Source organism: Apostichopus japonicus, chromosome 17, assembly GCF_037975245.1.
Source record: "Apostichopus japonicus isolate 1M-3 chromosome 17, ASM3797524v1, whole genome shotgun sequence".
Classification (NCBI taxonomy): Eukaryota; Metazoa; Echinodermata; class Holothuroidea; order Aspidochirotida; family Stichopodidae; genus Apostichopus; species Apostichopus japonicus.
The window spans coordinates 926,173-952,956 of NC_092577.1; the positions used below are offsets into that span (position 1 = coordinate 926,173).

Genomic DNA, 26,784 nt, shown 5'->3' on the forward strand with positions numbered 1-26,784 from the left:
TTCCTGATTATTTGGTATTCATATAAGCTAGTAGGTTAGAAGATCTGATAGTTAGTCATATCAGAATAAAATAATTATTTCCTGGCTAAATCCTTCACATTTATTTCCGTTCATATCTTTCATATATCTTTGCATTAGGTATTAAGTACCCCCCTCCCCCCCCCCCCAGCTCCACCTTACCCTCCTTCCTGTCTTTTTCTATTTTTCCCATAATTCATCAGTATTTACTGCCAGGTTCAATCACTCGTAGTAATTTTGCATACTTGTTAATTAATCTGTCTTTCCGTTTGTCTTTCTAGACAAGACGAACATTAATCACTCTTCCTCCATTTGATGATCCCGATCATCACATCGACCTGCTGGACATCGGTCATTACGCTCACGTAGAACTAGAGGCTGTCGACGACGATAATAATTACCCAGTCGTGAACTTGAGTGAACGTGTACTTCATGTGAAGAGTATCCATGGTGATAATACTGGTACCATGCACATAGGGGAACAAGATATCCTGAATGTTGAACCTAACCATTCAAAATACTTACCCTTCAGCCTAACAGTGTATCAGGTTTGTATATGTCATTACTTAGATGTGTAATTATAGCATAGTGATATTAGAACACAGACAGTAAGGCTACTCCTGTGAAGGGTATGATATTGGTACCATGCACACATGCACATAGGGGAACAATGTTGAGCCTAACCATTCAAAATACTTACCGTTCAGCCTAACAGTGTATCAGGTTTGTATGTCATGACTAGTAAATGTTTTATAAATTTTTCAACAGAGCTCTTCAGTACCATTTTGTTCACTGGGTGTTTCCTCACAATTACCAAAGTATTTATATGATAAGACTATCTGAGTGACATTTTACTCTTTTTTTTTTATCTAGAATGGAGAGGCAATTCTTCCAGAGCATACCATCAGTCAAGATGTAACCATTGACTTGCAAGGAGGGAGAGTAGCGGGCGTACAAGATTTAGAGGTACACAAGGGTGCGGAGCTGAAATTACATCCCGATGCCAAGATCAACAGCTATAATGCCAGCTCGGTAAACCTGAGGTCCCTGTCTGTATATGGATCAGGGCTGGTTTCGTATCACGGTCTTGCGGAACAAGGCGACCAACTTCATGTGAATTTAGAAGAGAAGTTTCACATTAAAGGAGGTGGCCTTGTCAAAGCCAACTATCTCTTACTTGAGAGTAAGTCCAACTTTGTTTTGGTTGAGGAGGTAATTAGGGGTAAGGGAATGGTGCATGTGGGTTTTTTTGTTTTTTTTAATCTGAGAGCAAAGAAATGTTGCATTTCAGAGGAGCTGGAAAATGGAATATCAAGGGAACTGGAGCCAGATAGATAACTTACTTTAAATTCAAAGCCTTTCTCATACATAAATAGTAAATGGAAAACTGACTGCATTGGGAAAAAAGGGGCTTAGCAATTATTGGTTAAACTTTGATTTGAACCAGTGACACCAGGGTTACATTACTACTGAGGGACAACGATTAAATGTTAAAAGTAAAGCTTCAGCCCGATTGTTCCCTTTCGTGGTTCTTTTCAGGTAAAGATCTTGAAATTGATCATGAGGGCGTCCTTGATGTATCCGGGCGAGGATGGAGCCATGGCCTTGGTCCTGGCGCAGGGTTGACAGACAGTAATGGAGGGTCTGGTGGCTCTCATGGGGGTGAAGGAGGTCGTGGCGGAGGTGCTAGTTTCTCTGCAGATGCTTATGGAGATACCATGTACCCAGAACACTATGGCAGTGGAGGAAGTGACCAGAATAGTAATCAGAAGGTAGGCTTAATATAATTTGCTAAACATTCTCACGTAATATTTGTTGCCTCTAAAGATGCTACTAATTCATATAATGAGACCAGTAAAGATTAAACTTGCTCAAAATGTTGCCTACTGTACCTTTGTTCCTATCCACTATCTGTGTCATGTTTTATTGTAGTGCTCAGGAGTGGTGATAGTAATGAGATGTACCTGTGTTTCTCTACACTATCTGTGTCATGTTTTATTGTAGTGCTCAGGAGTGGTGATAGTAATGAGATGTACCTGTGTTCCTATCCACTATCTGTGTTATGTTTTATTGTAGTGCTCAGGAGTGGTGATAGTAATGAGACGCACCTGTGTTTCTCTACACTATCTGTGTCATGTTTTATTGTAGTGCTCAGGAGTGGTGATAGTAATGAGATGTACCTGTGTTCCTATCCACTATCTGTGTTATGTTTTATTGTAGTGTTCAGGAGTGGTGATATTAATGAGATGTACCTGTGTTTCTCTCCACTATCTGTGTCATGTTTTATTGTAGTGTTCAGGAGTGGTGATATTAATGAGATGTACCTGTGTTTATCTACACAATCTGTGTCATGTTTTATTGTAGTGTTCAGGAGTGGTGATAGTAATGAGATGTACCTGTGTTTCTCTACACTATCTGTGTCATGTTTTATTGTAGTGCTTAGGAGTGGTGATATTAATGAGATGTACCTGTGTTTCTCTACACAATCTGTGTCATGTTTTATTGTAGTGTTCAGGAGTGGTGATAGTAATGAGATGTACCTGTGTTTCTCTCCACTATCTGTGTCATGTTTTATTGTAGTGCTTAGGAGTGGTGATAGTAATGAGATGTACCTGTGTTTCTCTACACTATCTGTGTCATGTTTTATTGTAGTGTTCAGGAGTGGTGATAGTAATGAGATGTACCTGTGTTTCTCTCCACTATCTGTGTCATGTTTTATTGTACTGTTCAAGAGTGGTGATAGTAATGAGATGTACCTGTGTTTCTCTACACTATCTGTGTCATGTTTGATTGTAGTGCTCGGGAGTGGTGATAGTAATGAGATGTACCTGTGTTTCTCTTCACTATCTGTGTCATGTTTTATTGTAGTGCTCAGGAGTGGTGATAGTAATGAGATGTACCTGTGTTCCTATCCACTATCTGTGTCATGTTTTATTGTAGTGTTCAGGAGTGGTGATATTAATGAGACATACCTGTGTTTCTCTCCACTATCTGTGTCATGTTTTATTGTAGTGTTCAGGAGTGGTGATAGTAATGAGACATACCTGTGTTTCTCTCCACTATCTGTGTCATGTTTTATTGTAGTGTTCAGGATTGGTGATAGTAATGAGACATACCTGTGTTCCTATCCACTATCTGTGTCATGTTTTATTGTAGTGTTCAGGAGTGGTGATAGTAATGAGACATACCTGTGTTTCTCTCCACTATGTGTCATGTTTTATTGTAGTGCTCAGGATTGGTGATAGTAATGAGACATACCTGTGTTCCTATCCACTATCTGTGTCATGTTTTATTGTAGTGTTCAGGATTGGTGATAGTAATGAGACGTACCTGTGTTTCTCTCCACTATCTGTGTCATGTTTTATTGTAGTGCTCAGGATTGGTGATAGTAATGAGACATACCTGTGTTCCTATCCACTATCTGTGTCATGTTTTATTGTAGTGTTCAGGATTGGTAATAGTAATGAGACATACCTGTGTTTCTCTCCACTATCTGTGTCATGTTTTATTGTAGTGTTCAGGATTGGTGATAGTAATGAGACATACCTGTGTTTCTCTCCACTATCTGTGTCATGTTTTATTGTAGTGTTCAGGATTGGTGATAGTAATGAGACATACCTGTGTTTCTCTCCACTATCTGTGTCATGTTTTATTGTAGTGCTCAGGATTGGTGATAGTAATGAGACATACCTGTGTTCCTATCCACTATCTGTGTCATGTTTTATTGTAGTGTTCAGGAGTGGTGATAGTAATGAGACATACCTGTGTTTCTCTCCACTATCTGTGTCATGTTTTATTGTAGTGCTCAGGATTGGTGATAGTAATGAGACATACCTGTGTTCCTATCCACTATCTGTGTCATGTTTTATTGTAGTGTTCAGGATTGGTGATAGTAATGAGACATACCTGTGTTTCTCTCCACTATCTGTGTCATGTTTTATTGTAGTGCTCAGGATTGGTGATAGTAATGAGACATACCTGTGTTCCTATCCACTATCTGTGTCATGTTTTATTGTAGTGCTCAGGATTGGTAATAGTAATGAGACATACCTGTGTTCCTATCCACTATCTGTGTCATGTTTTATTGTAGTGTTCAGGAGTGGTGATAGTAATGAGATGTACCTGTGTTCCTATCCACTATCTGTGTCATGTTTTATTGTAGTGTTCAGGATTGGTAATAGTAATGAGACATACCTGTGTTTCTCTCCACTATCTGTGTCATGTTTTATTGTAGTGTTCAGGATTGGTGATAGTAATGAGACATACCTGTGTTTCTCTCCACTATCTGTGTCATGTTTTATTGTAGTGTTCAGGAGTGGTGATAGTAATGAGATGTACCTGTGTTCCTATCCACTATCTGTGTCATGTTTTATTGTAGTGTTCAGGAGTGGTGATAGTAATGAGATGTACCTGTGTTCCTATCCACTATCTGTGTCATGTTTTATTGTAGTGTTCAGGATTGGTAATAGTAATGAGACATACCTGTGTTTCTCTCCACTATCTGTGTCATTTTTTATTGTAGTGTTCAGGATTGGTGATAGTAATGAGACATACCTGTGTTTCTCTCCACTATCTGTGTCATGTTTTATTGTAGTGTTCAGGATTGGTGATAGTAATGAGACGTACCTGTGTTCCTATCCACTATCTGTGTCATGTTTTATTGTAGTGTTCAGGAGTGGTGATAGTAATGAGACGTACCTGTGTTCCTATCCACTATCTGTGTCATGTTTTATTGTAGTGTTCAGGAGTGGTGATAGTAATGAGACGTACCTGTGTTCCTATCCACTATCTGTGTCATGTTTTATTGTAGTGTTCAGGATTGGTGATAGTAATGAGACGTACCTGTGTTTCTCTCCACTATCTGTGTCATGTTTTATTGTAGTGTTCAGGATTGGTGATAGTAATGAGACGTACCTGTGTTTCTCTCCACTATCTGTGTCATGTTTTATGGTAGTGTTCAGGAGTGGTGATAGTAATGAGATGTACCTGTGTTCCTATCCACTATCTGTGTCATGTTTTATTGTAGTGTTCAGGAGTGGTGATAGTAATGAGACGTACCTGTGTTTCTCTCCACTATCTGTGTCATGTTTTATTGTAGTGTTCAGGATTGGTGATAGTAATGAGACATACCTGTGTTTCTCTCCACTATCTGTGTCATGTTTTATTGTAGTGTTCAGGATTGGTGATAGTAATGAGACATACCCGTGTTTCTCTCCACTATCTGTGTCATGTTTAATTGTAGTGTTCAGGAGTGGTGATAGTAATGAGCCTTACCCGTGTTTCTCTACTCTATCTGTGTCATGTTTTATTGTAGTGTTCAGGAGTGGTGATAGTAATGAGATGTACCTGTGTTTCTCTCCACTATCTGTGTCATGTTTTATTGTAGTGCTCAGGAGTGGTGATAGTAATGAGACGTACCTGTGTTTCTCTACACTATCTGTGTCGTGTTTTATTGTATTGCTCAGGAGTGGTGATAGTAATGAGATGTACCTGTGTTTCTCTACACTATCTGTGTCGTGTTTTATTGTAGTGCTCAGGAGTGGTGATAGTAATGAGATGTACCTGTGTTTCTCTACACTATCTGTGTCGTGTTTTATTGTAGTGCTCAGGAGTAGTGATAGTAATGAGATGTACCTGTGTTTCTCTACACTATCTGTGTCATGTTTTATTGTAGTGCTCAGGAGTGGTGATAGTAATGAGATGTACCTGTGTTTCTCTACACTATCTGTGTCATGTTTTATTGTAGTGCTCGGGAGGAGGTGTTGTTCACTTGGTGGCTTCTCAAAATGCTTTGATAGACGGTGACATCAAAGCTAACGGAGACGATACCTATGTAGCTAGCCGTGGTGGTGCTAGTGCTGGAAGTATCTGGATAGAGGCTGGACATCTCACAGGTATGATCACAGTGTAACATTTAATGTAAGCATTTCATTATAAATGGTTGAGTGTAATATTGTGTTTATCTAGATAGATGTTGAATGATCAGTTGTCATCATGTGGAGATACAGCTATTAGGAACTGAAGGAAGTTGTTGAGCTACAAAACAGATAGATTATCGGAGATCCATTACTGCTCCAAGCTGTTTACCTTTCAGACAATCATCTTTAAACTTTAGATGGCCATATATTGGAATATGATATATCTGTCATCACTCCTCTGTTTTCTCTATTTTTAGGTCGAGGTCACCTCTCGGCAAACGGTGGTAAAGGAGGATGCTTGCCCAACTGCCACTGGTGTGATGAGTATCTCAGATGCAGAAGATGCTCAAACAATTACTGGTGGCAAAGTTACAACTGTGTCTCTGATTGTCATTGGTGGTACAACAGACATAACAGTGGCTCTACCATCGGCAGATACTGTAGCAGGGAGAGGTCTAACAGCGTCTATGTGAGTCACTTGTCATTCATTAATTCAGATCAGCTTTCATGATTTCTATGATATTTGATGCATAACATTATTAGAACCTTTGTGCCAGTTTAATATGTCTCTAAAAAATCAGAATTAAAATATGTATTTATATAAGGTTTCACAATAAAGTATTATCTGAAAGCAGTTAACGAAACGACTGGATAAAATGATCTTGAAAAGTAAAACTATAAGATAGTTGAGTTACATGAAATTAATATAAAAGTCCAAAGTAAAATATTGAAATATTTATAAATTAATGGAACTGAAAAGGTTAAGGCTGTATATATGAATAATTGATGTTTAGGAATAGATCTAAATGCTCTACCCATATGTTTGTGTCATGACCATATGTTTCCATGGTGACCATATGTTTGCATTGTGACCATATGTTAGCATGGTGACCATATGTTTGCATGGTGACATATGTTTGCATTGTGACCATATGTTTGCATGGTGACCATATGTTAGCATGGTGACCATATGTTTGCATGGTGACATATGTTTGCATTGTGACCATATGTTTGCATGGTGACCATATGTTTGCATGGTGACCATATTTTTGTGTCATGACTATATGTTTGTGCCATGACCATATGATTGTGTTATGACCATACGTTTGCATTATGACCATATGTTTGCATGGTGACTATATGTTTGCATGGTGACCATATGTTTGTGTCATGACTATATGTTTGTGTCATGACCGTATGTTTGCATGGTGACCATATTTTAGCATCATGACCATGTTTAAATCATGACCATATGTTTGCATTGTGACCAAATTGTTTGTGTCATGACTATATGTATGTGTCATGACTATATGTTTGAGTCATGAACATATGTTTGCTTTGTGACCATATGTTTAATGTCATTGAGATATATGGATGTACTTTCTACTACTAAATAAAATGCACAAGGTGTTTGCCATTGTCATATATTCCTTCCAATGGAACTTGTTTTCCAACCTCGATTCCATCTGACAAACAAACTGGCTCTTTTTTTTGTAATAGAGAGTTGGGGGAGGAGGTGGTGGGGGACGGATAGCTTTGCATTCTCACCAACACTACACATTCCGAGGAACCTTTAAGGCCTACGGTGGACTGGGATATCTGGAGTCTGGAGGTGCTGGTACAATATACATATCACAGAATGTTAGCAGTGGTAGTGACATTGATGTCAACAGCATCAGCAATGGTGACAGCGGTTTACACAGAGATCTCGTCGTCAGCAATGATGGACAGGAACCAAAGATTGAGTTCCTATCAACGGTTGGGACAGACAGCGGAAGGACGGTGGCAGTTCTTGGATCAGATAGTCAGTATGATTTTGAGAAGTTGACGTTAGAAAGCAAATCTCATGTCACATTCAAGCCTGCCAATAATGGATCCAAGATTAACATTGGTATCATCAGTGGGGACAAGACTGGTTTGTTGCATGTTACTGCTGGAACACCAGTAAACATTAAAGATGCTTCCGGTTCTTTTGGAGCTGCGTTCAGATCGTACAGCGGCTCTGACTTGGGACTGCCAGAAGGTATAAATATATTGATGGGTGGTCCTAGCCTAGCCTAGTGAAGTATTGATGGGTGGTCCTAGCCTAGCCTAGTGAAGTATTGATGGGTGGTCCTAGCCTAGCCTAGTGAAGTATTGATGGGTGGTCCTAGCCTAGCCATTGAAGTATTGATGAGGTACTCCTAGCCTAGCCTGAATTTGAAGAAATAGTACAGATCAGAGTCGAAATGTTTCACATTTTGTGAATTTCCATCATGCAACATTTGGCAAATCAACTTAATGTGATGATAAATTATGTTTGAAAATAACTGGAATTTTCCTGAATATACAATGTTATCATTAAAATGAAGCATTCAGTCGGTTAGTTGTAGACTATATTATTCTGGTGTATCAAATGCAGCTGATTGGTTTGATCACTGTGGGTCAGTCTGTACATATGGTGGTTCTAATGCCAAATGTGGATAATTTCAAACCTTTACTGATCAAAGGGAATGAGAAAAGGAAGGGGGGAGTGGGGGAGGGGGAGGTACAGTAGTGGGGCAGGTGGGAGTAGCATGTGACCATTGACCAAGTCACATAATATTTACAAATTACCGGATATTAACCATCAGTTTAAATTAGTGTTTTGTAGGATTAGAACTGTTTAGTTTATCCTAATCTTTCTTGCTATACTTTTGTTTTTCACAAAAGTTGAGTCTTTTGTTTATTATCACATTTGCAAATCTTTGAGGTTTTTTATCTAATTTCATGATTTTTGGAGTGATTTTGGTGGGTTAAAGTTAGCAGATTATATTTTCAAACTCTTTAGGCTTCATTTACGTATAGAATCTGGTCAGAATCTATCACAAATGAAATGAAAGAGGTATAGCTTCAAGAGGTAGCAAATAGTCCAAACCAACGTAGCATACCGTATTTTGTTATGAGAATCTTTTTTCCTTTTCATTTTCAGTTCTTCATCTGAACGGTCTGCATCATACCGAGATCTACATGGCTGGAGAGATCAGTGGTGTTAAAAATATGACGGTTGGAAGTAACATCCATGTCATCATAGAAGAAGGGGTACATTTAATATTCAATTTTTATGAAAGGAAGTGTAATACATATTTCAACAACAACATATATGTAGAAGTTTCCTTTTCCCTTTTTTATAAGACCTAAGTTGTCTAGCTACTCCTGATAATATATGATAAGTTCCCCTCTGTCAACACCTGTACCATACAAGACCAACACCAATCCCTTTTTTATTAGTTTCATTTCAAATTTGATGTTTATCTTTTCTAAAGGAATAAAGCCAATAAATAGGACAATGAATTATAGATTACTTACATCTTATCACAATTCATTTTTGCTATCTTTTATCAGTTTTGTTTCAAACATTTTCTATATGTCTCTTCAGGGCAGAAGCAAAGGAGCCTCGCCATGGACCTTTGACCTGGATAATTTACATATACTGAGTGATGGGCATATGGAGTCTCTATACCCATCAGGATTGACACATGACCCACCTGTTACCATGGTAACTATTCCATCCCTATCACTGCAACTGAACAACTCTTTGAAGATTCAACCCGGAGGGAAACTAACGGTAGGTTTCTATACTTGTTCTGTGTTGTTTGAATTAACATTTTAAAGTTACAATATTTGGGAAATTATTTTACCAAACCGAAAGAATATTACACAACAAAATTAAGATAGCATTTGATCTCACTGAGACAGCTTCCTAGATTTTATTTACCAGCAAAAGGTTAATAAGTGAATAATTAACAAATTTGGTTTATAGATTTTCAAAATTTTGGTGCCTGTAATACGTGTTTCATGTTTAGCAGTAGGCTATTAATGCACATTTGAAAGCACAAAAGGGAATTTCAAAAACGAAAGGATGAATTAGGCAGAACTGAAGTAAATATGATAATACAAGAAAAAAGAGAAACATGGATAGCTTGTAAAGTTTCTTCAACTGCTTTGGCTTAACAAGGATATCCAACTTTAAATATAACTAAATCTCGGAAATGCTCCTTTATGGCTAAGTTAATGATGTTGTCAGCTCCTCATTGCAGGCCTGACTGATAATGTTAATCCAAGTTCTTTGAATCCTCTATGAACAATGGAGCTAACAACAGATTTAAGTTTGTGTCTTAAGTAATCCATTAATATGATGTGGTGTACGATATCACTGATTTGAAGGAAAAATCAAACCTTGTGCAATTTAACCTAAATAAAATAACCAAAATTGAACCAAAAAAGTCTGAAAAGTTCATTTGCCAGAAGGGGCTCATTGTGCCATCTCAGGAGACAAATTTACCATATTTCAGACTAGTATAATTTACTCATTAAGGGATATGTCGTAAGAGTACCTTCTAATGAGTTTAGTGTGGAATACAACCCAGCTGTTACCAAGTCTTTGATTCAGTCTGTGTTTTGACTGTTTCAGACTAGTTGGTTGGATGTTTCTGCCGGTGTCGAGATTGACATTGACACAGCAGCGATGATTGATGCCAGAGGGAAGAGTCCAATCCCACCCAGAGGAACACTGAGTGGTCTAGACAGCAGATTTGGTAAATTAAATCTTATGTTATTTTACAGTATTACAACGATATTGCCAACAAATATGGTAGTAGCATTGTCTGCTTATGGAGTCAATACTACATGTTAAAGTCTCAATGTGTGTTTGCCAAATTTTAACACCTTTCCAGCTTACCGCAGTAAAAGCTCAGTGAAAATAACACCGTTCTATGCAATTTTCATATTAATAATGATTATTTTTATTGAGTTATCTGTTGAGTTATAAATTCCTTTTTTTCGATTGCGACAGCTTTTCTCCATTAAACCCACCTGGTCAGAGTGCATTTAGAATAAAAAAACATTGAATCTGCTTCGGAAGTTTGTTTTCCAAAATTCATCAGCAAACACGTAATGAGACTTTAAGTTACATTAAAACTCTCTCCATGATGCACATACATTGTAACTTATTTTATCCTTGAGCTCTTCAGGAATATTTTCTTTAATTGTGTTCTGCTCTTTTTTTCCCTTTCCTTAAGGTGCTTCTGGTGGAAGTAACGGTGGTACTGGTGGCAGGGGGTACGGTCAGACCATTCCAGGCCCTCCTCAAGGTTCAGTCTTCACCCCTAAAGAATTTGGAAGTCCCGGTGGGATGGATGATAAGGATAACACTGTTAACGTTGGAAGAGGTGGAGGTATAGTCTCATTGGTGGCACCATTCATTGAAGTAAATGGTGACATCCTGGTAGATGGCGTCTCCACCTCTCATCCTTCTTTTGGTGGTAGCAGTGGTGGCTCAATATTCTTATCCACTGATGTTTTCAGAGGCCATGGAAAGCTCTCAGCCAATGGAGGAGCAGCATCTACTCAACAAACAAGCTACCCCGGGGGAGGGGGCGGGGCTGGACGTATCGCTGTTCATTTTGCGGAGAAGCATTTCGCCGGAGAGGTCTCCTGTCACGGTGGGGAGAGTTTGTTTGAGGCAGGAGGGCCTGGTACTGTACTATGGCACGACACTAGCAACATAACATACTCACTCCATGTGGATAACGCCAATACGGCAAGTGCCACCCTCGACACCGATGTTAACTTTATACCTGGCCTACCAGGCAGTCAAACCAGCAGCAGGGCATGGTTACTACCGGAGATTGATGGCAGGGAATTCACTTTTGAGGAGGTGTCCCTTAGTGGCGGAGGTCATTTAGCGGTAGCTTTAAAGGATAAAAATGACTCTGCCACCGTTGATGTGAAGCACAGCCAAGGAGATCAAACAGGGCTGTTTCATGTCGGCCCATATCAGGTAAAAATAGCAATGTAGAGCCCTTTCTCATTTCATCATTTTTACAGTTTAAACTTTATATCAGATAAAAGTGTTTAGCTTTGTTTCGTCTTTGCAAATACCATTATTGGTTTATGAGCAAACTTATGATTTGATTTCCCCTTGTATTGCTACTGATGTAAATCAGAAATATTTGCTGTACAGATGTATCACTTTGATTAATATTGCACATGTCATTTGATAATTTTGCTGGGTTGAAGTTTTGAAGACTATGAAGTTAATATTTCTCATTCTAGGATTTGGAGATTGACCTACCCCCTGAGAGCCCTCGTCTTGCCTGGAGCATCCATCTCTACCCCCGGGGTGTCCTTACTTTACCTCCAAAGACTGAAGTATATGACATGACTCTTGAATTGGACAGCAAGGTCAACGGCATGGGCGACATAACTATCGGATCTGGAGGAGTAGTGAACCTTAGGTAAAGACTTCAGAATAGCTGCTTGAGTTTGTAGTATTTTAATATCTCTTGCTATCATATACAGCTTCAAAGAAATTAGTTTTCTTATAGATTAATGTCATAACAGTATGGTGTGTTTAATGTTATGATTAACCTATTTGAAAAAAATAAATGCAATACAAGAAAGAATAAAACTGTCTTTGACGTATAGTTCCATTCTGTAAACTCTTCTAGTGTGTTATCAGCTATATAGATGATGAATATTATTATAATAATTATGATTATTATGATTATTATTATTATTAATATTATTATTATTATTATTAATATTATTATTTTTATTATTATCATTATGATTATTATCATTGTTATAATTATTATTAATTATTATTATTATTATTATTATTATTATCATCATTATTATCATTATTATTATTATTGAATTACATTGGTATAGCACTTACTCTGAAAGTAAGCTCTAAGCGCTTTACAAATAGAAGAAACTAATATTTTAGATGAAAGTTTTATAAACTAGTCAGTGGCCAATTTTCATTCATTTCTTATCCTTTCCTTCTTTTTTGTTTTTAGACCTTACACCAACCTGACAGAAGAAATTGTTGATACAGTCACCTTCACTAGCATTGACATTCGTGGCGGAGGAAGATTGGTGATAGAGGGCGACCATCAAGGCTTAAATCTGATTGGCTCTACGATTCACATCGAGAGTGGTGGAATCCTAGAGGCCGATAATGTCCGTATTACTGCTGATGAGTTTACTGTCGATGAGTCTGCTGTTCTAGATTTAACAGCTAAGGTACAATCAGTAAATAATTTGAATAATTCAACTGCTCTTTCTGTTACACTAGATGACTTTAGTTGGCAGAGAAGATAGTTAAATAATGCTTTTAAAACCAAAAGAAGAACGCGTAAACGACCCTGAAACTAAATGGAATTGAATTAAAAGCGGTTTTTAAGAATTAAGCAAATGAAGCAAATATCAGATGCTTAATTCCCATGTCAGTGAAGTTTTTGGAAGTAAAAGATCTCTTCCGGGGAACAGTAAAGACATCTGGAAGGGATTTTTTTCTTGTTTCTTAGTTTAGTTTCCTTCGGGGTGGGTAGTATGGCTAGTCTGTTTCCCAATCAAGGGCGGCGGAAGCACTTTTAATCTGGGGGGGGCACCGACATCAAAGGGCACTTTGCAGAAATTCGATTGGACTGATGCAGCCTTGTATTAAGTACCCTTTATAACTCTTATTGTATTATCTTATTTGCGTATACACCTCACTCCATCAAGCCCCCCCCCCCCCTCAAGGAAACTATGCATATAGCACTGCAATATCCAATGAGCAAATTGGGAAACAAGGAACAAGTTTTCTATTGAGACAAAATGAGGTGAAATCATGCTAGTTGCTAATGTAGGAATCTTCCGAATTAGAGTTTATTTCTTGTTAATATCTTAACAAATTTTTGCCATTCGAAGTAGCTTTGAGTTTGACCGACAGAAATTCATTAAAAGTCAGGGGCGTAGCCAGGATTTGGAAAATTGTATGCACGACTATCTGAGAGGAGCGCCACCATCGATTGGCGCGGAGCGTACAAGAATTTTTTTGGTTTTACAAACCCCTCAGATGGCCGGAAACAGCCCTTCCCGAGTGTTCATTCTGGTTCCCTGGCCTCTAATTGCTAACTTGAGACACCTCAATTTTTATGTAGAAAAAGGGCACATTTTTAACCTGAGGAAAAGCGGGGGAGGCACGTGCCCCCTGTGCCCCCCCGGTTCTGCCGCCCTTGTTCCCAATATTTTATTTGCTAATCTGCTGGAGCAGTGCTTGGCACGGCTCAATCAGGCTTGTTCCCTCAGTGAAGTTTATTAGCTTAGAGAGCTACTCTGGTGGCAGATCATGCAATATTCTTATATCTTAAGCAGAAAGATATTCCACATTGTGAGATCGATAAAACCCCATCAGTATCATGTCTCTAGTAAACTGAAGATATGTAATGTAACCTACGTTGTGTGGCTTAACCTCCCATTACTCTTTACTCAGCTGTTAGTAGCCGCCCAGAGTGAACTGCTGTAAAACAATGTGCTGTTATAACCAGCCTATCCAAGCATGCATTAACTAATAGTCTGTGGGAGTAAACAAGCCTATCCAAGCATAAACTAATAGTCTGTGGGAGTAAACCAGCCTATCCAAGCATGAACTAATAGTCTTTGGGAGTAAATGTTACCCTGAGAAAGTGACACATGTCCCAACCAATGCCTTCCTACTTTTAACTTAGGATGAATATTTTGAAAATTTATGGCACATAGATTTGCATATGGTAGGATACTCGTTTTGGTAGAAGTATGCATTGGTGTAATTCTTTTATCTTGACTAGTTTTATTGTTTTTATATTTTTTATTGATTTAGTATATTTTTTCTTCACACCCTAAGGCAACTCCCAAGTTCAGTGATAAAGGAAGAGCAATGTCTTGCTCTGGTGCTGGACACGGTGGTCTCGGAGGGAGATGTCTCACTTACAGTTCTGGATCTTTCTACGGTAGCCTGAAAAGGCCACAACACTTTGGAAGCAGTGCCAGCGAGGATCTTGCCTGGGGTGGAGGGATATTGAAGTTGACTGTACACGATTCCTTGGTTGTCAATGGTAAGTAGACATATGTTTAAGAAGCAATATATGTATAGACAACAGCTGAGTAGAGCTGATCGTATTTACTTATATTTAATGGTAGTTAACTAGCTGTGTTTAAGCAGAGTGCTATCCTCTAGAGTCTACTTATCCCAAGTAACAAAGTAGTAAGAGTCTGTTATGCAATGTAGTAAGAGTCTGTTGTATTGTTGAAACAGATTTTGCTTTGGAAGATTCTGTCTTCGTTCTCTTATAATGCCCCTTAAAATTCTGACTGATAATTTAATGGTTTGAACTGGTATCTTCACTGTTTTATGCTATATTTACAGTTTCAACTGTTGTTCTTAATGTTTTTAAGTATTATATTTGTGTCTTATGGTTTTAAATGATATTTTTATGGTTTAAATTTACAGTTTGAACTATTGTGTTTTAGAGTAAAAGCTATGTTTATGGTTTGAACTGATATGCTTAGGGCATTATCTGATATGTTTACAGTTTTTACCAATAAATTTATAGCTTGAACCGTTGTGTTTACAGTAAAAGCTATGTTTATGCTTGGAACTGGTATGCTTTCAGTTTGAACTGTTCTGCTTATGATGTGAACTGATATGCTTACAGTTTTAACTCTTTTGTTTATGGTTTGAACGAATATGCTTACAGTTTTAATTGTTTTTTTTTATAGTTTGAACTGATATGCTTACACTTTTGTTTCATTTATGGTTTGAACTGTTTTGTTTATGGTTTGAACTGATATGCTTACGGTTTGAACTGATATACTTACTGTTTGAAATGATATGTTTTGAATGTGTAATTATACCTCTTTCTAATACATTACAGTTCATCTTTTTCTTGAATATTATTTCTTTTGCTTTAATTAAACCCAGGTGACATTTTGTCTGATGGTGACCATGGTTACAACGGTAAAGGAGGAGCCAGTGGTGGCAGCATACTGATAGACACAGACTATTTTAGTGGAGTTGGAAACATCCGAACAACTGGTGGACAAGGTATGCAAACCTGACTCTCACAATCTATTTTAGTTGATTAATATCTTTCTACTTGAATTGTTTTATTACAATTAAAGATGTTTTATCGATTGATTGACCTCTATATTTGTAGATGACATGTTTTGTGTATTTATGATTAATTTAAATCATACATTCATCTCATCTCAAGTATGCTCAAATTATTGTCAATACTCATGTAGTGTATGTACAACTAAATCTAAATTTATTGATCTTCGAACTTATTATAAGAAAATTTATAACACACCAGACCTCATCCACTGCTTTACCTTTAACTCACAGAGCCATAATATTTCTTGTAATTATAATATTGGTGTATGATCACTCTTAACTACTTTAACTTGATTTTCTGAAGCTGTGATAAGGTTTATGCATTACATTGAGACCCTGTTAACTTTTAGTGAGAATATTAATGCAAATCATACTGTCCAATATGCCCAACATGCTATAAACTTTTCCAAAATTTAGATAAAAAATTGTTGGGTTCATTCAAGTTCCCAAGTTTACTGTTTGTATTTTGTAGGCTGATATTGTGTTCTATATTCTGTAACCTGCTGACCCATTATCATATATATTTATTAGTCTAATGCAGTAGACCCATACTTCTCAAACTATAGGTGAGTCTAAAGCTGGGTAGCTGAAAACAAAAACTGTGTGATAAGTAGACAATGTTTCCGAAAGAATATGACAGTAAAGTTCCTGTCAAAATGATTATAGTTTTGATAAATGTGTGTGTCTGCACATGTGATGTTGTTTTCTTAAACTATTAGTGAAATCAGTCAATGTGCAATCATCTCAGTCAATGTGTAGTTAAATGCAATCAAATCAGTCGATTGCAACCACATCAGTTGATGGACGTACAATCAGTTGCAATCATCTCAGTCAATGTGTAGTTAATTGCAATCCAATCAGTCGATTGCAACCACATCATTTGATGGACGTACAATCAGTTGCAATCATCTCAGTCAGTGTGTAGTTAAATACAATCAAATCAGTCGATTGCAACCACATCATTTGATGGACGTACAATCAGTTGCAATCATCTCAGTCAATGTGTAGTTAATTGCAATCGAATCAGTCGATTGCAACCACATCATTTCATGGACATACAATCAGTTGCAATCATCTCAGTCAGTGTGTAGTTAATTGCAATCAAATTAGTCGATTGCAACCACATCATTTGATGGACATACAATCAGTTGCAATCATCTCAGTCAGTGTATAGTTAATTGCAATCAAATAAGTCGATTGCAACCACATCATTTGATGGACATACAATCAGTTGCAATCATCTCAGTCAATGTATAGTTAATTGCAATCAAATAAGTCGATTGCAACCACATCATTTGATGGATGTACAATCAGTTGCAATCATCTCAGTCAATGTGTAGTTAATTGCAATCCAATCAGTCGATTGCAACCACATCATTTGATGGATGTACAATCAGTTGCAATCATCTCAGTCAATGTGTAGTTAATTGCAATCAAATCAGTCGATTGCAACCACATCATTTGATGGACGTACAATCAGTTGCAATCATCTCAGTCAATGTGTAGTTAATTGCAATCAAATCAGTCGATTGCAACCACATCAAATTGATGGTTGTACAATCAGTTGCAATCATCTTAGTCAATGGGCTGTTTAATCATCAATCCAATCCCCAGGGAGTAGAAATTGGGTGATATTAAGCCTTAAACATTTTATAGGTTGTGACTCGTTGCAGGAAATACAATGGTAGAATTTGGCGTATGGGTAGTTGACTGTATCATCAAGCATTTTATTCAACAGGTCTCAAGTTAATTTCCGTTCATCCTGTTCTACAGGTACAGGCAGTGATGGTGGGGGTGGTAGTGGGGGTCGTATTGCCATCTACTACACCACTAATGCTTTCAGCGGTACCGTTTCATCCTATGGAGGTGACTCTGGTCGAATGCCAGGAGCAGCTGGCACAGTTTACTTGGAGTCTAAGACCAGGTCACCAGAAAACAGACAGTTAATTGTTGACAATAAAGGCTTGGATACAACAGCTGTAAGTATGGCATAGAAAAGTGAGAATATGGTTGTTAAAAATATGACATATATAGTGTAGTGTAGATATTTTAACTGCCGGTTACATACCCAAAGCAAGACATGTCAATGAATCAGATAATTTGCTGGCCAACACGATAAATATTAATATGTTTTTACTTTTGCTGGTGTCTTACGTAAGCATCTGAAGTTTTGTTTGAACAGGTTGTGATGGTTATAACTGAAGTCTATTTCTTTCTTCCATTACCTATAAGTTGGTTGGAAATGGATTGTATGGAATATGAAAGTGAGTTAAGACACATGTCTTATTTACACTGATATTGGCCTAAGTTATATGGTATTTGCACAGATGACCACTGACTGCTACCGGATTTTGTTGTGTGTGAGAAGAACAAATACCACAATATTGATATAAATATATCAAAGTACCCTAGACAACATCCACATTAGAGTCACTCTGGTTATATTTTCTTATGCTTTCTTTAAATTATTTATAGCTTTGTCCTACTTTATGGATGAACGTCTCTGGCTGAATTGTGGACTAGATTTCTTGTTTGATCTCTGACATTATTTCCTGTCATTTCTCATTCCCTATGCTGAATATGGTTAATTAACCATTCTCTTAAGATTACAAAACACAAGGACAGAAATTATCAGATATGATCAAAGTCTCCAAATATATTTCTTCCTGTCAGACAACCATCCCCAGCTACTTCGACCACACAAATGATGAAGCTCGTACGTGGATTCCTTTGAACAAAGACGGATATGAAGGATTTGAATTTGAAGAGGTGACCATCAAAGGGAATGCCCAGCTGGTCTTTGAAGTTTTGCCCGAAGCATACGAAACACAGCACATACTTATTCATCAATTATCGGGGCCCGTCCCAGAGAAGAGCCATCTTTACGGCCGGCTCCATGTCGGCCCGGACCAATACATTGAGATAAGGAACTGTCCTTACTTTTTTCCTGTCAACATTGAGACGTACTTGTTCTCGATCCTCGTGCTTCCACCTCGTTTACAGTTTCATGGCCACCAGAGTTCCGTCGAAGGAGCTGTTAGTGGTCTGAGAGAATTAATCGTGTCAGGAGGTTCGCTCACCTTCCATCAGGATTCCGGAACTCTGACGGGGCCCGGATCCAAGACTCTTCAACTTAATTCGTTACAGGTTAAGAACGATGGAGTTGTGAATGTCGGGGACGGGCTGGATTTATTTACTCTGCAGACACAGTCGTTGGATCTAACGTCTGGATCAATCCTTCGAGGCCGTAAACTCCTCTTGGAAACGGAAAGACTTCATATCGAAGGAACGGCAGAACTAAAGGTTTGGGGATTTGATGACAACCCTAGAGGTACAGTACAACAATAACTAACATGTTATATCTATATTCTATTAAATCAATTTTTGTAACACTGGTATTCAAAGCTTGTTTTGTTAGAATTCAAGAATATAATTATGGGATTAAGTCTTTATTTGAAAAGAATACCAATGATGAGTTGCTCTTTATTTATAAAACTTTACTATTGTGAATGTATAAATTAAAATACAAAAGCAAACATTTTAAATCTAAATTTGCTAAAACTATTATTCAAAATATACTAAATTACCATTGGGAATGAATATTTGTAAGAAACAAACAAATGTAACTATAGTGGGGTTACCTTCTGACAATAATGAATATTTGTAAGAAACAAAACAAATGTCACTATATCGAGGTTACCTTCTAACAACCATAGGAGCTGAATAGAAGGGAATTTCTGCTGTTTTTGTTCACAGGAAACAGCGAAAAGTCAGCAGGAGGAAATCACATTGGACAAGGTGGTCATGGTGCCTCCTCCGTTTACTTCTATGACACCTACGGGGACATTCTGGCGCCCGATACGTTCGGTGAAGCTGGTTTTTGTAGACTACAGAATTCTGATACAATTGATACAGTCTGTATCAATGGAGGTGCACCAGTATCTGGTGGCGCTCTGCATATTGTCGCAGGAACCATTGAAAATGCTGGAACCATCAGTGCCAGGTATGGTTACTAGAAACCTGTAACAGCTTCGAAGCTGTAAGTGATACATTGTCACAAGAACCATTGAAAATGCTGGAACCATCAGTGCAAGGTATCATTACTAGAAACCTGTAACAGCTTCTAAGTTATAACTGATACGCAAGTTTTGACTTCCTGTAAGAAAATTACATGTGCTTCAATGGCCTTCGAAGCTTGTGTAATGACATATTTCCTGAAAGACAATTTGATACCTGATCAGAGCACCACCATGGATAGCTTGGGATGGATATGTGGTTGTGTGGCCAAAGAATTTAGGCTGGTAGCAGCATTATGTGAGGCTAGCATTAACAAGGGATACATATTGTTACGTTGCTAAATCCATCTTGGTCACATTTAATGGGAAGTTCAGAGCATCGCCAAAAAAATGTTAACAGTATCAAGGAAATATGTCCTTCAAATGTGTTCTCTTCAGCAACACACGTGAGAAGAGATTGCATGTGGGTATTTGATAGGACATTTCATGCTTGGGTGTACAGTTTCTAAAATACCATTATAAAGCAGTTTAATGTTTATTATTCTCTCCTGTTTGATCTTTTTCAGAGGAGAGTCAGCAGATGTAACCCTTGACCTCCATTACCAAGCTGGAGGTGCAGCTGGGGGCAGTATCTGGATAGAAGCTAATCGCTTAACTTCCACAGGTGAGCTGAGAGTGAAGAAAGATCAGCTAGAGTAGTTGGTTAATGCTTCAGACTAGTTACATAGTAAAATACAGTGTAAATGACTAGTTGCATAGTAATACAGTGTACATGACTAGTTGCATAGTAATACAGTTTACATGACTATAGTAATACAGTGTACATGACTAGTTACATAGTAATACAGTGTACATGACTAGTTACATAGTAATACAGTGTACATGACTGGTTACATAGTTATACAGTGTACATGACTAGTTACATAGTAATACAGTGTACATGACTAGTTACATAGTAATACAGTGTACATGACTAGTTACATAGTAATACAGTGTACATGACTAGTTACATAGTAATACAGTGTACATGACTAGTTACATAGTAATACAGTGTACATGACTATAGTAATACAGTGTACATGACTAGTTACATAGTAATACAGTGTACATGACTGGTTACATAGTTATACAGTGTACATGACTAGTTACATAGTAATACAGTGTACATGACTAGTTACATAGTAATACAGTGTACATGACTAGTTACATAGTAATACAGTGTACATGACTAGTTACATAGTAATACAGTGTACATGACTAGTTACATAGTAATACAGTGTACATGACTAGTTACATAGTAATACAGTGTACATGACTAGTTACATAGTAATACAGTTAACATGACTATAGTAATACAGTGTACATGACTAGTTACATAGTAATACAGTGTACATGACTGGTTACATAGTAATACAGTGTACATGACTAGTTACATAGTAATACAGTGTACATGACTAGTTACATAGTAATACAGTGTACATGACATAAGATACAGCAGTCTATCTAATCTGACAAGGTATTCACTGGTCCTGTACCATCAATGAAAGGCATAGGAAGATGGTTCTTACAGAAGCTAGTGGCAATTTTAAGGAGGTCTTAGGATAGGGCAGGGCTAAAATATGCTCCATATTATAACCAGCCATGACTTTTTACAATTGAAAACTAGCTCTAAAATGTGCCAAGGTACTGTTCATTGTTAACACTGACAATTCTTACATTATCATGGATGCTATTAGCAACTTTTAAGAGATAGCATCTTGTTATGCCTTCCATGCATCCCACTCTCTCTAGATATGTCTATATATTATCTTACATTCACTGACATCTTGTGAAACATGTTGCAAATATATTGACCTTATTTTACTCTATTGATGGATATATTGATGCTTCAACATACAGGCACTATAACAGCTACCGGAGGGAATGCCCATCCACAGGGAGGGGGAGGATCAGGGGGCATCATTACCCTGGCATACGACAATGTATTCATGAGACAGGATCCTGCTGCCCATGGTGGCACTGGGTGGCAACATGGTGCAGCTGGTATAGTTCATCTGAGGAGACGCAGTGCTGGGGATCTCCATTCACAGGTAATTGTACCTATTTAAACCACGATGATTACTTCAATATTTAGTCTGTGTTTCGTGAGTTATTCCATTATATGACTGCAGTACTAACGATAGTTTAAGTTATCTAATTTGGTGCTATGTCACATAATAACTAGTATAGCCTTAGTGTACAAGTTCATTTACATTGCAATGCACTTCCTAAATCTCCATGATCAATTTAATCCATTGCATGTCACTTTACACCTCAGGATGGAATTAAATCATTAATTTCAATAACTTTAATTAACATTCACTTCATTTACTGAATATATAACAAGTTCTTATATGACTCCACCAGTGTTCAGGTTATTGTTTAAATATTGTTTGAGGACATTGGCTTTTGATATAATATCTAATGTGATTAATATTCATGCCCTCTCCTTAACAGCTGATTATTGCCAACAATAACAAACAGACACCTATGGAAACCCGAGCATACCTTAATGGAACCACATTTACCCTAGAGAACCTCCAAGTGACCAATAATGGTCGATTTGTACCTCTAAAAGGATCTACTGGTCCAACTAATCTCTGTATGTACACCGGAAGGATGGATGGTGATTCTACTGGTACGTTGGTATTGTCTGCTGGTATCTTATTCCATCTGTCAACATGTGGATGTCCATCATGTTTCTATGGCCAGCTGACGTCACTGGACATTAATACAAACCTGATAGTCAAACCAGAAGGTTATCTCAGCGTTCCTGAGAATGTAGCTATAGGTAATGGTATTTCCATCGACTTGTGCGGCACGCTGGACGGTCTTCAGAGAGGTGCTTTGAAGATCTACGGTGGGGCTAGGTTCCGTGCAGATTACCCGGCAAACTCAGCAGAGCAGGATTCCTTGACTTCCTCTCTCGTCATCCAACGAGTAGATATCTTCAAAGACAGCTTCTTTGAAACGAGCAACCTTTGCTCGTCAGGGTTGAAACCAACCCTTTATTCTGATACTGTCAATGTGTACTATAGAGGTAACTTTGTCCAAAATGAGTTTATCCTTGCCAATACAACAACGGTAGATATGTATAAGACTGGCCAGTTGAACCACACAGAATGTCCTACGTCCGGGGAACTGGTATTGATTGCCAATCAAGAATGTACTCTGTCAGTCGGTGTGTACAACTATGATGCTATTATAGTCAAGGGTGGAGCTACCATGTGGCTGGAGGGTGACTACAATATCACAGAGTGGACAGACATTAGGATGAACATAATGACAGACATTCTGATAGTAGAGGCAGGCGGACTTATCACTTCTGTCGGAGAAGGTTTACCTGAGAGTGGAGAGATGGCTTGTACCGAAGATGATCTCGGTTCCATACAATACCCTGACTTCTATGGCAGCGGTGGCACGTATGTCAGGGGTGGTGGACACCTGGGATTAGTGGTAGCTACTGAAATGAGAGTTGACGGAATCATCGATGTGAGTGGAGAAGATGGATATCATCTTTCTGGTAGTGCCGGGAGTGGTGGCAGCATCTCTATTACAACCCCAACCATATCAGGGTTTGGTTCAATCCAAGCGGAAGGAGGCTCCACCTCCAAGGGATGTGGAGGGTATGGGGGTAGAATTGCTATTCACAGTACCTCACAGCTGATGTTCACAGGAAGCATCAGTGTGGCTCCAGGAGCTGGTGTGACTTCTGGAAGGGGAGGGGTCGTCTTCACAAGCGATGCTTCAGCTGGTAAGACAAAGATCACCATTCATGGAAGCAGAGGCATTCCGACCATCCTCGGTCATCAAGATTTGACAGGACTCTCTGAAATTGATGAATTGGTAGTTGAAGATTCTGGTTACCTTCAACTGCAAACCTCTATACAAGTACGTCTCCTGAAAGGAGACCAGACAGGGAGGATCAAGTTGTCAAATGGAGCCACGCTTGAGATACAAGACAGTCGTGAAAGAGGAACGGAATGTTCCTTTGAAGTGGACTACGGCTCCGAGCTCGTGTTGGGAACAAAGATTCGTCTTACCGGACCCACACCTGTGCTACAAATAAGTGGAACAGTATCAACTGAACATCTCTATGTAGGTCAAAGCAGGGTAGCAGACATAACTCCATCTGGTGTCATGAATGTCAGAAGCATCACTCTTGAAGAAGGTGCAGCATTAGAGATACAAAATGGTGGCACCATTGGTGATGCTGCTGTAGGCAATATTACCCTGAAAGAGTTTGAAATGGGTGCAAGTTCAGAAGTCATTTTTGGATCAAGAACAACAGATGTCACTGCTGACATATTGATTCTGAGAAGCCAAGCCAAAATGCGTAGCTCTTCTGAATTACAAAGACTCTACATTCATGGAAAGAGCATTATTCTAGAAGGAGATTCTGAGATTTCTGTAGATTCAGGTGGCCACCCAGGTGAAGGAGCAGGTGGCTGTACGGATGGATCCATGGGTGGCTCTCATGGTGGCCAGGGAGGGCATGCAGAACATATCAGTGCATCAAGTTGCTATGGGGCTATTCACAAGCCTTTGAACCCTGGAAGCGGTTGCTCCAGCAATGGACATGAGACCAGAGGCGGAGGGCACATCACAATTGAAGCTGTGGACTCTCTGATTCTGGATGGAATCCTGAGTGCCAGGGGACAAGATTCAGATGGAACTGTAGGAGCTGGATCCGGAGGGAGTATCTTCATCGATTCACCAACCGTGTCTGGTTTGGGATATCTGGTTGTAACAGGAGGAGATGCCTCTACCACTGGACTAGGTGGAGGCGGTGGTGGCAGAATCGCAGTAGACTCAGAACAGGTGTCCGAATTTCATGGAGTGTTTGATGCTTCGGGTGGAACCGGGTTTTACTCCGGTGCTGCAGGAACAGTGGCCATGGTAGATAGATCAAAAGGTTTTGATTGCAGTCTAACCGTTGATAACAAAGGCAAGCTGTCGGACAGTTACGCAGTGCTTAAGTTTCATTATTCAAACATAATCTACGGTGTGGTAATTGTCCAAGGAAGGGGTCGTTTGACCTTTGACACACCACCAGATACCACATTGTCATTCACATCCTTGGAAGGTGATTTAAGCGGTCTCTTCTTAATTCAATCTAATCAAAGAGTCTCTGTCGCTAAGAGTTTCAGCACTAATTCCTTGTACCCTTTGCAGTGCGCTATCAAGGTAGAGGAAGGTGGAGAACTGATTTTACCACCGGAAGTTTACCTGCTGCATATTCCAGATATGATCAGTCTGGATCTGTCTGGCACTTTGACCGGTGTTAGGAAATTAGAAGTGGGTGTCGAAGCTTCATTCCTAGCACATCCTACAGCCAGTACAGCTGCCAGGGATAGTAAGGACATTCTTCTCTTCAGAGATCCAGCTGGTACTCTCAGCTTGGATACAGCGGTAGTCCATGGCAGTGGTACAATGTCACTCAAGAGTGACCTCGACCAACCGATGGTGCTTGTAGTACTGCAGGAACTTACTATACACTATTCAGGAACACTGAAGGCAGTTTGGTTACAGATCAAAGCAGAGGCACTCTACCTGGAGACTGGAGGATCAATTGATGCCATTGGTCAAGGGTGGACAGGAATGGAAGGACCTGGAGCTGGTGTGGCAGGTAGCATAGGATGGACAGGAGGAAGCTATGGCGGCGCAGGAGGCGGTATCCTGGATTATGATCCAAACCTGAGCCTCTATGGATCCATTTATGAAGCTGACCAGTTTGGAAGTGGGGGAGGTGGTGATTCTGTATCAGAGACTGGTGCTGGAGGTGGACTTATAGAGATTGATGCCTCCATACTAAGACTAGATGGTAGTATCGATGCATCTGGCCTACCAGGTTACCGAGTGATGGGAGGTGGCAGTGGTGGGTCTGTTAACATTAATGTTAAAGATGAGATAAGCGGTGCAGGTGCTATATTCGTGGTGGGTGGAGATGGTGGTGAAGAGTCCGGGGGTGGCGGTAGTGGCGGTCGAATTGCTGTTTACATTGAAACAGTTAGTGCATTTACAGGTAACGTATTGGTCAGAGGGGGCAATGGTGGATTAGAGACCCAGGCTGGAGGATCAGGTACCGCTTATTGGCAGGAGTCCATCAAGGGTGTGGTCTCATCTAAATTATTCGTGGATAATCGTGGAGTGACTTTGGAGACTCCTCAGATAACCGTGATAAATGAGACTTTATCAGAACTTCATTTCAATGAGCTTCACTTGCATGGAGACAGCCATCTAAAGTTTGTGGGTGATTTGATTGTCTCGGTGGATAGATTAGTATCCAGCAGTGGTGGGGGAGTAATCAGCATTCATGATGGCATGGTACTGAGTGTCAACGAAGGATTCTCAGAGCACGTCTTCTACTGCAGCTTCCACCTGAGTGCAGATGGGGAACTGAGGCTTCCAGCCAGAACAACCTTCAATGGAGATTCAAACACATTTTCAGGTTTGTTTACCTGCTGTTATTTCTCTCTGGCTTTATGCATACCTTAAAAAATGATATCATATCCTTCTTGTCAGTCAATTATGCTTTTCAATTTACATTTCAATTTGTAACTTAGGTAACATTTTGTTACAGATGCTTACTGCGTTGAGTAAGATCACAGACGATTGTCCACCATGATAGTTATGTTGCATGCAGCCAAAACCTGGTTACAATAGTTTGCAACATTTTTTGTTAAGGAACCATGTCAGAAAGAAAAGCAAATTTCTGATGTGCAGTAAGGCTGAATCAAAATTGTCTACAACTTCAGAGCACAAAAAAATGCTGACTGCAGCTTTTCTTTGTGCCACAGTGCCTAACTACACAGGTGGTACTTACAGTCTACTATAATCCTTCATAATC

The 26,784-nt window shown here is 39.0% G+C and overlaps 1 protein-coding gene across 6 annotated transcripts in view; it reads left to right on the forward strand.

Moving 5' to 3' along the window:
* LOC139954933 (uncharacterized) overlaps positions 1-26,784 on the forward strand; it is a 119,831-nt gene that overhangs the window by 36,219 nt on the left and 56,828 nt on the right. For all 6 annotated transcript variants that reach the window (XM_071954945.1, XM_071954946.1, XM_071954947.1 and 3 more), the window contains 20 exons: positions 300-566; positions 892-1,201; positions 1,558-1,790; positions 5,765-5,912; positions 6,194-6,405; positions 7,437-7,959; positions 8,887-8,996; positions 9,334-9,522; positions 10,369-10,492; positions 10,976-11,736; positions 12,012-12,193; positions 12,761-12,986; positions 14,611-14,821; positions 15,688-15,810; positions 17,653-17,858; positions 18,553-19,210; positions 19,636-19,882; positions 20,462-20,559; positions 21,795-21,985; positions 22,392-26,385. In XM_071954945.1, the coding sequence (XP_071811046.1) occupies positions 300-566; positions 892-1,201; positions 1,558-1,790; positions 5,765-5,912; positions 6,194-6,405; positions 7,437-7,959; positions 8,887-8,996; positions 9,334-9,522; positions 10,369-10,492; positions 10,976-11,736; positions 12,012-12,193; positions 12,761-12,986; positions 14,611-14,821; positions 15,688-15,810; positions 17,653-17,858; positions 18,553-19,210; positions 19,636-19,882; positions 20,462-20,559; positions 21,795-21,985; positions 22,392-26,385 (9,013 nt within the window). The remainder of the gene's footprint in view (positions 1-299; positions 567-891; positions 1,202-1,557; positions 1,791-5,764; positions 5,913-6,193; positions 6,406-7,436; positions 7,960-8,886; positions 8,997-9,333; positions 9,523-10,368; positions 10,493-10,975; positions 11,737-12,011; positions 12,194-12,760; positions 12,987-14,610; positions 14,822-15,687; positions 15,811-17,652; positions 17,859-18,552; positions 19,211-19,635; positions 19,883-20,461; positions 20,560-21,794; positions 21,986-22,391; positions 26,386-26,784) is intronic.